Consider the following 14,969-nt stretch of genomic DNA (forward strand, 5'->3'; position numbering starts at 1 on the left):
CACCACCACCACCAATCCGCTGTAACGACTCGACCGGTCGTTTTGTGTATTGTAATCCTGTTCTCCCATATATCGCTTCTTCTATACTCATTGTGGCTATGTGACCCGAAATAGAGTTTTAATAGTTCTGATATCTTCGTATGGTGAATTTAGACTTAGGAGTAGGTCCGAATATTGATTCGGAGGTCCGTATGTCGTTTAGACTTGAATTGGCAAAAGTTGCAAAGTTAAAGGTTTGGAAGATTGAGAGGTTTGACCGAGAGTTGACTTTATTGATATCAGACTCGAATTTTAGTTCCGGGAGTTGAAATAGGTCTGTTGTATCATTTATGACTTTTGTGAAAAATTTGAGGTCAATCGGAGTTGGTTTGATAGGTTTCGACATTGGTTTTAGAAGTTGCAAATTCATTAGTTTCGTTAGGCTTGAATAGGGATGTGATTCGTAATTTTGATATTGTTCGATGTGATTTGAAGCTTCGACTAAGTTTGTATTGTGTTTTAGGATGTGTGGCTATGTTTGGATGGGGTCCCGGGGGCCTCGAGTGTGATTCGGATGTAAATCGGATTGAGGTTTGGACTTGGAGAAAATTTGTTAGTTTCAGTTCTGGTGCGACCGCACCTGCGAGGTTTTGGCCGCAGGTGTGGAGCTGCAGAAGCGGCCAGGCATGCATAGATGCGAGGTTTGGAAAGGAATCATGGGACCGCAGGTGCAGAGGTTATTCCGCAAAAGCAGATGCTCTTCTGCACAAGAAGGTCCGATGGGAAGGATAGGGTGGAGTTGCAGAAGTGGAAGGGCACCGCAGGTGCATGAGCGATAGTGTGACCGCATAAGCAGTTCCATAGGTACGAAGAGGGTATCACAGGTGTGCTATGTTGAGAGCTTACGTGGACTTCACAGAAGCAAAGATTTCTCCGCAGCAGCGGAATCGCAGGTACGGCTGTTGAGTCCGCAGATGCGAGATGCCTGGGCAAAAGGATTTAAACGAGGTTTTCGTGTTTTCTCTCATTTTTGGAACTGAGGAGCTCGGATAGGGGTGATCTTTGAGAGAGTTTTCACTATAATTGAAGAGATAAGTGAAGATTCATCACTTTTATTGATAATTATTATTTATCCATTGATTTTTACACCTAGATTTATGTATGTTTAAGGTAAAATTTGGGGATTTTTGGACTATGTTTTGGAGAGTAAGATTTGAGGATTTGAGGGTCGATTTGTAGTTGGAATTGGATGATTTTGTTGTATATAGTTGGACTCGTAATTGAATGGATGTTCTGATTTTGTGAATTTTGTCGGGTTCCGAGGTGTGGGCCCGAGGTTGACTTTTTGATTTTGGTTAAAGATCTTAGCTTTATCGTATATAATCGATTCCTACAGCTTGTATTGATTATATTAAGTTATTTGTGACTATATTCGAGTCATCTGGAGGCCGATTCATGAGGCAAGAGCTTGTTAGAGTAGTGAGTTATGTGTTTTGAGGTAAGTAACACTTCTAAACTTGGAATTGATGGTATTTATCCCTAGAAAATGTGTTATTTGTATTGTGTTGGGGTGACGCACATGCTAGATGCCAGGCGTGTGGGCGTGCACCGTGGTAATCATGATCCGATTGATTCTTTTGTATTGTGTTGTTATCAAGCCTTGTTCTATCCGTAAAATCCTCACTTGTTAGAGTAATTGAACTTTGATCCCTGTTAGAAATAATGTTTAGGCTATGTGCATATTTTGTTGAGACCTAGTGGGGATATTTCTGTTGTTTTGAGATATCTACTTTAATTGCAATTATGTACTTAGTCATGATCTTTCATTTGCATATCAGATCTCAGTCTTTGTTATCATTTACTGTTACATCACATGTTATTATTTTTCGGGCTGAGTAGTACGATATTGTGAGCCCTTGAGATTTGAGAGATGGATGAATGAGGTGGGCTTGAGAGCTGGGTTGTGAGTGTTATTGTGGATCGGATTGCACATCGCAGCAGGTCTTATTGGCTTATTTATTATTATGGATCAGACTGCATGCCGCAACAGGCCTTATATGCTTTATATTAACGCTTGGGCAAGATCCTCCCCTACGGAGTCTGACATACCAATAGTGAGCGCAGGCATATATACATATACACGTGCTTTGGTGAGGGGCATTGATGTTAGGCACCCGTACAATGTTGAGTGATTGTGTGTGTGGTTTGTATGGGCATTTGGCAGACAGATTGAGTATTCCAAGAGTGTGAGTACTTGAGAACACCATCGTGAAATCATACATTTGATATGCATATTGACATGTAGGAATAGAGATGTACCATTCCTTATGCTAGCTATACTTGACATATTCTTATCAGTGTTAGGTTTTAATTGTTGAACTTGAAAGCATGTCTAAATTTTTGTACCATGAATGAGCTGATTATGGAAGTTTCTCTGAGTTATTTACTATCATTGTCATTATCATACTTGTAATGTCATTATATTGGTTCTGATTGTATTCTTCTAAGCTCGTCACTACTTTTAGCCCAAGGTTAGTTCTGTTATTTATTGAGTACATATGGTCGGTTGTACTCATACTACACTCTACACTTCGTGTGCACATCCAAGTACATCTGGATGAGGTGATTGCTAGATCCATACTAGTATCTTCTAGGAGACTTTGAGGTAGCTGCTATGACGCCCGCAGACCTTGACTTTCCTTCCTTTTATTCTCTTAAGTTTTGTTCTATTACTCAGACAGTTGTACTAGAGTTTTGTTTATGTTAATACTTAGTAGTGTTCATGTACTCGTTAACACCAGATTTTGGGATGGTTGTAGTAGTGATCTAGTTTCTTTTATTAGATATTTATGTTATTTTCGCTCTTGAGTTTATTAAGCCATATTTTATCCAAATGTTTAGCTGTTATGCAATTTGTTGGCTTTCCTAGTAAGTATGTTGGGGTCCATCACGATAGGTTGAGATTTTGGGTCATGACAAGTCGGTATCAAAACCTAAGGTTACTTGGATCTCACGAGTCATGAACAGGTTTAGTAGAGTCTTGCGGATCGGTACTAAGACTTCTGTACTTATCTTCGAGAGGCTACCGAACTATTAGGAATCTTTACTTTCTTGCATTTATATTGTGCGAATTTGTTATTTCTAAAGTTTGAACCTTGACTCTTCTATTCTCTCACAGATGGTGAGGACACATGCGACTTAATTAGGCGGACGACCACCAGTACCACCAGCTAGGGTTGCGAGAGGCCGGAGCCACAGTAGAGGCCGAGGTGTAGCTCATACTACAACTAGAGCAGCATTTGTGGAGTCACCAGTTGCTCCAGCTGAGGAGCAGATACGAGATGTTGTTGAGCCGGTGGGACTAGCTCATGCATCAGCCGTGCCTATGTAGGTGGGCCAACCTGGGCCCGAGAAACTGTAATCGGTTGGGCTGGTAGTACCCCCGGTGTCTGGAATCCCTGAGCTACCTACTTAAGAGTACGAGCGGCATGAGTCTGGGAACCTCCCTCGGCCTATAAAGTGGCTAGTGTAGCTAGAACTAAGACTGCCTAATCAAGGCTCGTGTACACAGTCAAAATCTTAGCTAACGCCTCATGAAGGCCTGGGATCACAATAGGCACGGCTGATGCCTGAGCTGGTCCCACCGGCTCAACAACATCTGGTATCTGCTCCTCAGCTGGAGCAACTAGTGACTCCATAGATGCTGCTCTAGTTGTAGTATGAGCCATACCTCAGCCTCTACTGTGGCTTCAGCCTCTCCCAGATGGTGAGGACACGCGCGACTTGATTAGGCGGATGACCACCAATACCACCAGCTAGGGTTGTGATAGGTCGGAGCCACAGTAGAGGCCGAGGTGTGGCTCATACTACATCTAGAGCAGTATCTGTGGAGTCACCAATTGTTCCAGCTGAGGAACAAATACCAGATGTTGTTGAGCCGGTGTGACCAGCTCAGGCATCAGCCGTGCCTATTGTGATCCCAGGCCTTCAGAAGGCGTTAGCTAAGATTTTGACTGTGTGCACGAGCCTTGATCAGGCAGTCTCAGTTCTAGCTACACTAGCCACTTCATAGGCCGAGGGAGGTTCCCAGACTCCTGCCGCTCGTACTCCTAAGTAGGTAGCTCAGGGACTCCAGACACCGGGGGTACTACCAGCCCAGCCGATTGTAGTTGCTCGGGCCTAGTTTGGCCCACCTATGAGTGATGATGAGCAAAAGAAACTGGAGCAATTTTGGAGGCTTAAGCCTCCAGAGTTCAGAGGGGCAGAGTCAAAGGATGCTCAGGATTTTATAGACAGGTGCCAACGGATCCTTCACACAATGGGTATTTTGGAGACCAGTAGAGTTTCATTTACTACTTTTCAGCTGACAGGGGCAACCTACAGATGGTAGGAGGCCTATGATTTGGGCCGGCCAGCCTATGCAGCAGCGCTTACATGGCATGAGTTCCCAGTTCTCTTATTAGAGAAGTTTGTCCCACAGACTCGTAGAGATGAGTTGCGTATGCAATTTGAGAAGCTACGCTAGAAAGGTATGACCACGACTCTGTATGAGATGAGGTTCGTAGAGTTTTTTTGTCATGCGGTATAGTTGGTTCCTACTTAGAGGGAGAAGATTAGGAGGTTCATTAATGGCCTCAACTATGGATTACGCTTCATTATGGCTCGGGAGGTGGCGACAGGTGCGAGGTTTGACCAGGTGGTCAATATTGCTAGACGCTTGGAGCTGGTTTACATTTAGGAGCATGGGGAGCGAGAGGCCAAGAGGCCTCATAGTTCAGGTGTTTCAGTAGTGCCTCATCTGGGGGACAGTCACATCACAACAGGGTTCGTCCTTACAGGCCTGCTTAGATGGCTCCTTTAGTTTATCATGGTGCATCAGCTAGTCATGGTTCATACAATGCTCATCTGGGTCCGTCATCTTCTAGTTCTCTCCCAGCTTAGAGTTCGTCTCGTGCTTCATCAGTTCTGGGTTCATCAATACCTGATTCTTCTAGTGGCTATCCTGGTTCTCAAGGTCCGGTTCAGTCCCTATCGCTATTTGTAGATCGAGGTTGCTATGAGTGTGGAGATTTGGGCATGTGAGGAGGTATTGCCCACGTCTTATGGGAGGTCCAATTAAACGGAGAGGTCATGCTATGACTTCTGCACTAGTTACTTCACCACCTGTTCAGCTAGCTCGGGGTGGGACTTAAGCAGTTCGAGGTCACCCTAGAGGGGGAGGTTGATCAGGTGGTGGTCAGGCTCGATGCTATGCTTTTTTTGCCAGGCCAGAGGTAGTTGCTTCAGACGCAGTAATCATAGGTATTGTTTGAGTGTTCCATAGACATACTTCCATATTATTTGACTCTGGTTCCACTTATTCATATGTATCATCGCACTTTGCTTGCTATTTGGATATGCCCCATGATTCTTTAGTTAAGCTTGTTCATGTATCTACCCCGGTGGGTGATTTTTTATTGTGGAACGTGTGTATCGATAGTGTGTGGTGACCATTAGGGTATTAGACACGAGAGTTGATCTTTTATTGCTTAGTATGGTTGATTTTAACGTGATTTTAGGCATGTATTAGTTGTCACCATGTCATGCTATTCTGGATTATCACGCTAAGACCGTGACATTGGTGATGACGAGATTGCCTAGGGTTGAGTGGAGAGGTTCCCTGGATTATGTTCCCAGTAGAGTGATTTCATACTTGAAAGCTCAGTGGATGGTTGAAAAGGGATGTTTGGCATATTTGGCCTATGTGGGGGATGTTATTGTCAATACTCTTACCATTGAGTCTGTTTCGGTTGTGAGAGACTTTCCAGATATATTTCCTGTAGATCTGTCGGGCATGCCGCCCGACACGGACGTTGATTTTGTTATTGATCTGGTACTGGCCACTCAGCCCATCTCTATTCTTACGTATCGTATGGCACAAACAAAGTTGAAAGAATTAAAGAAACAACTTCAGGAGCTACTTAATAAGGGATTCATTAGGCCCATGTGCTGCCTTGGGGTGCACCGGTTCTGTTTGTGAAGAAGAAGGATGGTACTATGCAGATATGCATTGATTACAGACAGTTGAACAAAGTTACAATTAAGAATAAGTACCCGCTACCGTGCATTGATGACTTATTTGAGTGTTCTCTAAGATTGGTTTGAGGTCTGGGTATCACCAGTTGAAGATTCGGGATTCTGATATTCTGAAGACGACATTCAGGAGTCCCTATGGTCACTACGAGTTTCTTGTGATGTCTTTTAGACTGACCAATGCCCTAACAACATTTATGCATGTGATAAATAGTGTATTTAAGCCATATCTTGGTTATTTTGTCATAGTATTCGTTAATGATATACTGGTGTACACACGCAGCTAGGCGGATCATGAGCAACATTTAAGGATTATACTCCAGACCTTGAGGGAGAAGAAACTTTATGCTAAATTCTCCAAGTGTGAGTTCTGGCTTGATTCTATGACGGTTTTGGGGCACGTGGTGTCCTGTGAGGGGATCAATATAGATCTAAAAAAGATTGAGGCAGTTTAGAGTTGGCCCAGACCGTCTTCCGCTATGGAGATCCGGAGTTTTCTTGACTTGGTCGGATATTATCGTCGTTTTTGTAGAGGGTTTCTCATCCGTTGTTGTACCTTTGACTAGATTGACCTAGAAGGGTTCCCAATTCAGGTGGTCTGATGAGTGTGAGGAGATCTTTTAGAAGCTCAAGACTTCCTTGACAACAATTCCAGTTCTAGTTTTACCTTCAGCATCGGGTTCATATACAGTTTATTATGTTGTTTGTGGATTAGTATTGGGTGTGTCTTAATGCAAGAGGGTAGGGTGATTGCCTATTCTTCGTGCTAGTTGAAGCCCCATGAGAATAACAACCCCGTTTATGATTTAGAGTTGGCAGTCATTGTTCATGCATTGAATATTTGGAGGCATTATCTCGACGGCGTGTCTTGTGAGGTATTTGCAAATCATCGGAGTCTACATCACTTGTTTAACCAGAAGGATCTAAACTTGAGGCAATGAAGGTGGTTGAAGCTGCTAAAAGATTGATATCACTATTTTGTATCATCTCGGGAAGGCCGATGCCTTGAGTAGAAAAGCTGTGATTATGGGTAGCCTTGCATATAATCCAGTTGGTGAGATACCGCTAGCATTAGATTTTTAGGCTTCAGACAATTAGTTCGTGAGGTTAGATATTTCGGAGCCTAGCCGGGTTCTTGCTTGCGTGGTTTCTCGGTCTTCTTTGTATGAGCGCATCAGAGAGCGCCAGTATGACGACCCCTATTTGCTTGTCCTTAAGGACACAGTACAACACGATGATGCTAAGGAGGTTTCTATTAGAGATGATGTGGGTGTTACAGATGAAGGATTGGATTTGTGTGCCCAATGTGGATGGGTTGCGTGAGTTTATTCTTGAGGAGGCCCGCATTTTGCGGTATTCCATTCATCCGGGTACCGCCGAGATATATTAAGATTAGAGGCAACTATAATAACCTGACTGGTCATTTTGAGAATTAGCTTTTTGTTCGGTGGCTTAAGGTCTTGAGTAGCTTTGTATTGTGTGTTATGACTTGCGTGTGTGGCCGGATTCGGGTTTTGGATGATTCACGGTTGATTTGGAATAATGATTATTGTTTTAGAAATTTAAGTGGCAAGAGTTGACCAGAGTTTGACTTTTGTGTAGACGACTCCGGAATAGTATTTTGATGGTTCTAATAGTTTTGTATGGTGATTTTGGACTTAGGCATATGTCGGATTTGGATTTGGAAGGCCGTAGGTTGATTTATTGCATTTTGGCGAAAGCTGGAAAGTTGAAGGTTTGGAAGATTGAGAGGTTTGACCGGGAGTTGTCCTTATTGATATCAGATTCGGATTGCGATTCAGGGAGTTGTAATAGCTTTGTTGTGTCATTTGAGGCTTGCATGCAAAATTTGACGTCATTCAAGGTTGATTTGATATGATTCAGCGCAAGTTGTAGAAGTTGAAAGTTCATAGTTCATTATGCTTGAATTGAGGTGCGATTCATGGTTTTGATATTATGTTTCGGGATTTGAGGCCTCGAGGAGGTTCGTGTTATATTTTGGGACTTGTTGATATGATTTGACGGGGTCCCGAGGGGCTTGGGTGTATTTTGAATCATTGGTTAAGAGACTAGTTAAGTTAACAAATTTAGAGTTTGACCATGGTCAATATCGGGTCAAGACGACCTCTTTTCAGTATTGTGAGTGCTCGAGCAAGTCCATAGCGTGTTTTATGATTGAAATGCATATATGGTTTGTGTCTGGGAGGTTCCGGATGAGTTTTAGGGTGGTTACGGATTATTTCGGTGAAGTTTGGGATTGCTGGTACTTCGCAATTGCGAACTTTTTGTTGCAATTGCGAACTACTGCATTTGCCAACTTTTGGTCGCAATTGCGAACCTTTGGTCGCAATTGCGAACATGTGGTCGCAATTGCGAACATCCGCAATTGATTAAGGGCTTTTGAGGTAAGTATCTTGCCTAATGTTGTGTGAGAAAACTACCCCATAGGAATTGGGTTGTTTGCACTATTTGAGCTACGTGAAGACATGTACACGAGGTGACGAGTGTGTACACAACTTATATGTGGAAATTTGACCATTTTAGTCTCTTAGGTTTCTTATGCACATTAAAATGAAGTTGCCTTATCATGTTATATCATCGAGTGCTAAATTTACCCTTACATGACTTATTTGAAGTTGGTTGGTTCATGTTCTACCCTTTGTTGCCAAATATACTCTTATATGCTTTAATTGGAGCTGTTGCCTCTTTTATTACATGTTATCTCTTCCATTGTGATTTATCCTTACTTGAAATCGTTGTTACATGTTGCCTCTCTTATTGTTGATTTATTCTTATTTGAAATCATTGTTATATGTTATCTATCCTATTGTTGAGTTATTCTTATTTAATATCGTTGTTACACATTATCTCTCTTATTGTTGAGTTATTCTTATTTGAAATCATTGTTACATATTATTTTCTATTGTTGAGTTATTCTTATTTGATATCGTTGTTACACATTATCTCTCTTATTGTTGAGTTATTCTTATTTGAAATCATTGTTACATGTTATCTATCCTATTGTTGAGTTATTCTTATTTGATATCGTTGATACACATTATTTCTCCTATTGTTGAGTTATTCTTATTTGAAGCCATTATTACTTGTTATGTCTTTCATCATGAACTCGTTCTTCCGTTTCATTGTGCTTTTGTAATTCTTTTGTTGATTTACTTTGCCGTACTCCCTGATTTTTGTTGTTGTTATTGTTGTACTCAGTGTTGTTGAGCCGAGGGCTATGTGTGGCTGCGGTATTGAAATTATTTGTAAGGAAATATGGTGGCATATGGGCACATGTGGTACGAGTTATTATATTATTTTATGTTTTTGGCATACATGGTATTGTTGAGAGGATTGTCGGGGTGTTCGCAAGTGAGTTGTCCGTGCTATAGTTATTATTGATATTTGCACATATGGCGTGAAAAGGCAGGATATATATGTGGGTTTGTACATGTTTGTTCCTTGTTGATAACTATTTCTTCTAGTTTCTATTGCGAGTATTGTTGTCGTTTACCATACTTAGCTTTATATTGATATTGTTCCTTGTTAGTTTCACATTTATACTTGTATAGGTTTCTCTGCACGTGTGTTGCACGTATATGCCGAATTATATAATATCTAATTTTATAACATAATATTAATATTATTAAAATAAAATTCCGAACAAATAATTATACATAAAATAAGGTACAAATTTTTACGAATTGGTCCATGTAAATCATCATATATTGTTCGTCCCAAACAAACAATTAACTTTGCAAGCATTAGTTTAAACGGAACAACATAATATGTAAATGTAGCCTTGTGGCTAAACTAACAAAACATAAACTCATTGCTAATGTCTTCATAAAAAAATGTATGTCACAAAACCGCTTAAGTTGGTAATTTAATACTTCATGAAAAAAACTTTGTAAGGCTAATTAACAAAATATTTAATTTGAATTATCTTGTTTAGGGAGTAGTAATTAATTTAAAATATCTTATTTTGATGTTATTTTTGCAGGATCTTTTTTCTTTTGACTTAAAAGTATTAATTCAAATTTTCAAGATTTATCATTAAAACACAATTTAATAGGCTATTCGATATATAGGGAACTTGAATATGAAAATAACCTTTAAATACAGATAATATGAGTAGTAATTATTTATTGCGAGCGGCACAATTGTTTTTTGGTTATTTTCTTAAAGAAAAAAGAAAGAGACCGCCTCTTTTGTATAATAAATACTCTTAATCTGATTTTAAATTCACAAAAGTATAATAATTGATGTTTACTACTTATTGTTTAGTTTCAAAATCTGTCTGTTAAAGGAACATAATTGCTGCTTGAATTTAGAGATGAACGATCAATGCGCAAAAGAGTTTTTAATGTCTTGTCTAAAGCCAGTAGGAAAGCATTGTCTAAATAAAAAGCCAGTAGGAAAGCAAAAAACAATAGATAGATACAACAATCATTTTCTTTCTCCACTTCTTAAAATAATGATCACCCAATAGAAAAAAAATATAGATTTTTTTCGTAAGTTAAATACTTTAAATCATCTGAATATATGTGCAGAACTTTAGCACCATTTGTGAATTAGAATTTGAAGACTCGACTAAATGTTAAATAAAAAGGTCAAAAGACAGGTATGAGCGCAATTTAATAACAAAAAAAGACATACAGTAAGAGAAGAATACCTTTCAATAATGAATTTTATAGAGTTGCTGATGAGACTAAGTACTCGGGGTGCGTTTTTAAATCACTTCGCTTAACTGTATACTGTATATAAATACATACTAATTTATTATCAAAAAGTTAGAACACTCTTCGTCTTCTATTCCTTTGGAATATATCTGTGTGAGTTTATGAAACAAAGTTTTTTTTAAAAATTTGAATAGTAAGCCAACTGTTTGTCTATTCTAAAAGATACCAACTGTTGAAAGACAAAATCAAATGGGAATCGGTAGAAATTATTTTAAGCATTATTGACTAATGTATACCTTCAAATAAATTTGGTATAAATAAAATATTTAAATTATTTAGGAGAGCATTTAGGTAATTCAACTTTTTGGTTAAGAGCTTCCCACTTTTATAATAATATAGATATAGATAGATAGGTTATTATGGCTAGTAGGTGTCTTGGTTGTTCCTCGTCACTACTCCACCGAGGTCTTGATACTTATTGGGTACCACTGTGGTATACTCATGCTACACTTTCTGCATATTTTTGTGCAGATCCAGGTACTTTCGAATTTACTGATCATTAGATAACTGATAAGATATTACTACGGAGACTTCAAGGTATACCTGCCGTCGCGTTCGCAGGCCTCTGAGTCACCTTCTGAAGTTCATTTTGTGTAGTTTATTTCTATTCCTGAATAGTTGTACTTAGAAGTTTTCTAGTGAACTCAATAGAGCTTATGACTTGTACTACCGGTTTTGGGACATTGTATCATGTTGGCTTTATATCGAAATATATGACTTTTTTTAATAGTTAATTTGGTTAAATTCTGTCATTTAATTCAGTAAGTGTTAGGCTTACCTAATCATAGAGACTAGGTGGCATTACGACATCCTACGGAGGAAAATTAGGGTCGTGACAAGTTGGTATCAGAGCTCTAGGTTCATAGGTGCTACGAGTCGTAAGCGAGTTTAGTGAGTCTTGTGGATAGGTACGGAGACGTCTGTACTTATCTTTGAGAGGTTACAGAACTATCGGGAAAACTTCACTTCTTTCATTCCTATCGTGCGAGTTTATTGATTTCTGAGTTTGAGCTTTTGTCATTCTATTCTCTCACAGATGGTGAGAACACGAGCTACAATTACTGATGATGCTGCCCCCAAAGCCGGTGTTGCTAGGGGTCGGGGTAGAGGAAGAGGTGAAGGCCGAGGAGGAGCACGTGCTACAGCTAGAGCACTTACCATAGCAACAACTGAGGATCTACCAATAGCTCCTATTGGAGGACAGGCACCAGAGAGGCCTGTTGCTATCCCGGGACTTTAGGAGAGTTTAGCACAATTCTTGGGCATGTTTGGTACATTGGCTCAGGCGGGAATGATTCCGGTTGCACCAACTACTTCACAGGCCAGGGGAGGAGCTCAGACTCCCGCAGCCCGTACTCCAGGTGTTAGGCCAACACAACTTGGTATTCCGGTTCAGCTTGAGGTCAGGCCAGGGGCATCTGAGGAGGAGCTGCTTAGACATGAGAGATTCAAGAAGTATCACCCTCCTACTTTCAGTGGTTTGGCTTCAGAAGATGCACATGGTTTTCAAGAGGAGTGTCATCGTATTCTCCGCACCATGGGTATTGTGGAGACTAGCGGGGTTGCTTTTACTATATTCCAGTTGTCAGGGGCAGCGTATCAATGGTGGCAGGTTTACGAGGAGGGTTGCCCAACCGATGCAGCTTCACTTTCATGGACCCAGTTTTCAGAGATGTTCTTGAGAGAGTTTATTCCCCAGACCCTTCGGGATGCATGGCGCGCGGAGTTCGAGCAGCTGTGCCAGGGTACTATGTCAGTACCAGAGTATGCTATTAGATTCAGTGATTTGTCCAGGCATACACCTGCTTTGGTTTTTACAGTTAGAGAGTGAGTCCGCATGTTCATTGGGGGGCTCAATTTTGGTATTCGATTCAGCATGGCTTGGGAGTTGGAGATGGATGTTCCATTTCAGCAAGTGGTAGAGATCGCTTGTATATTAGAGGGTATGTGGGGTCAGGATAAAGAGGACAGGGAGGCTAAGAGGTCTCGTAGACCGGGAGGATCTACTAATCCCTATTTTGGACGCAGGGTGTGTCATGGTAGAGGCTTTGTGGGTCAACTAGTTCAGTTTGCACTTCATTCTTAATACTGTAATGACCCAGCCAGTTGTTTTGAGTGTATTAGCCCCGAACCCTTAATTATTGCCTTCTCTGTGTTATACTGTGGTTATGTGACTTTCCGGGAGGTTTGATTTTTGGTTTCGGTGAGAAATGGGACACATAGTCCCTAAATTGGAAGTTAAAGTCATAGGATTCGACCGTAGTTGGACTTGTGCGAGACGACCACAGAATGGAGTTTCGTCGGTTCCAATAGTTTCATATGGTGATTCTAGTCTCAGGAGCGTGTCCAGATGTTGATTTGGTGGTCTGTAAGTCATTTCGACATTAATAGGAGAAAGTTGGAAGCTTTTGGATGGTTTGACCGGGAGTGGACTTTTTGATATCGGGGTCAGATTCCGATTTCAAAAGTTGGAATAGGTCCGTAATATCAATTATGACTTGTGTGCAAAATTTGAGGTCAATCAGACGTGATTTGATAGGTTTCGTCATCGAATGTAGAAGTTAGAAGTTCTAAAGTGCATTAGGCTTGAATCAATGCGCAATTCTTGGTTTAGCGTTGTTTGATAGGAATTGAAGGATCGACTAAGTTCGTATGATGTTTTTAGGTCTTGTTGGTATGTTCGGACAGGGTCCCGGGGCCCCCGGGATGTTATTCAGATTGAATCCGGATAAAAATTGGACTTGGTGCATTGCTGAAGCACTGCTGCTTTTGGTGCATTCGCACCTGCGTATTTTGGGTCGCAGGTATGGCGCTGCAAGAGCGACCCTCGAGCCGCAGAAGCGAGTTTTGTCATGACCAGCTGGGACCGCAGGTGCGGTCCATGTGCCGCAGAAGCGGGCACGTCGATACGGGAAATGCATTGCATAAGCGGATATGGACAGGGAGGCCTTGGATCGCAGAAGTGGACAGTGTGCAATAGTAAGGCCCGCAGATGCGGATTCAATGGGCAGAAAAGGGGATCTTCGAGGGTTTGATTTCATAATTCATTTTGGGATCTAGAGAGCTCAGATTGAGGTAAAATATTGGGGGGTTTTCATAGGAAACATTTGGGTAAGGATTCATGACTCGTTCTTTATTAATTCCCATGAATCTATTGTTCTTTTTATTATTTAATTAGTGTGTTTAGTTGGAAACTTTGGGAAAATTTGAGAAAACTTTCTAGGATAAAAATTGGGGATTTGAAAGGCGATTTAAAGTCGTATTTGAGTAATTCTTGTATAGTTGGACTCGATATCGAATGGGTGTTCGAATTTTATAATTTTGATCGGGTTCTGAGACGTGGGCTCGAGTCGACATTTTGGAGCAATTTTTCAATTCTTTGCTAAAGTCATAATTTATTATTTAAATTAGTTTCCGATAATTATATCTATAGTATGAAATTGTTTTGGCTAGAGTCGAGCCGATCAGAGTTGAAAAATCGAGAGAAAGGCCTTCTTATCGATTGATTAAGTGAGGTTTGAGGTAAGTGACTTCTCTAATCTTGTGGGGAGGGGGGAGGGGGAGTCACCTTAGAATTTGGTATTGTTGTGACAATTTGTGATATGTGAGGGCCGTGTACGTTAGGTGACGAGTGCATACACATGCTAAATGTTGAAAGTCCAATTTTTATCTAAGTAGTTTCCTTTCTATGCCTTAACTGAGTTACTTTACAATGTATAGTCATCATGTTTAGCTTAATTTCACCTGTCTACTTGTCTTATCTCTTATTTGCAACTTGTCCTACATGTTTTTGCAACTTGTCCTACATGTTTAGTTGAGTTACCTACTTTCTTGATTCCATGTTCCTTATTTAACTGTGGGATTCTTTATTTGAAATTGCTATCCTTGAAATATAGTTGTTTAAGTTGTTATTATTGGTTTCCGTGATTATTGTTGAGATGATTGTTTGGTTGTTATTGTTGCACGAGGTTTCTGCCGTGCGATTGTTATTGTTGCACGAGGTTTCTTCCGTGCTGTTGTGATTATTGATACGCATGCGGTGATATAAAGTCTAGATGTTGAAACACATGCGGTGAGATAAGGCGGGCTTGATACACGTGGCTAGTAGGGGAACTACTAGAAGGCATGCAGTGTGATAAGGTTGTCTAAAATACGGGATGTAATTTCGGGAAAATG

The 14,969-nt window shown here is 40.6% G+C and overlaps 1 protein-coding gene across 1 annotated transcript; it reads left to right on the plus strand.

The window, feature by feature from the left end:
• The first annotated feature begins 12,084 nt into the window (after nt 1-12,084).
• On the plus strand, nt 12,085-12,624 carry LOC138901732 (uncharacterized). Its single transcript, XM_070189515.1, has one exon. It carries the CDS (start codon nt 12,085-12,087, stop codon nt 12,622-12,624), a length of 540 nt encoding a protein of 179 aa, XP_070045616.1.
• Nucleotides 12,625-14,969: the final 2,345 nt, after the last annotated feature.

Source organism: Nicotiana tomentosiformis, chromosome 11, assembly GCF_000390325.3.
Source record: "Nicotiana tomentosiformis chromosome 11, ASM39032v3, whole genome shotgun sequence".
NCBI classification, from domain to species: domain Eukaryota; kingdom Viridiplantae; phylum Streptophyta; class Magnoliopsida; order Solanales; family Solanaceae; genus Nicotiana; species Nicotiana tomentosiformis.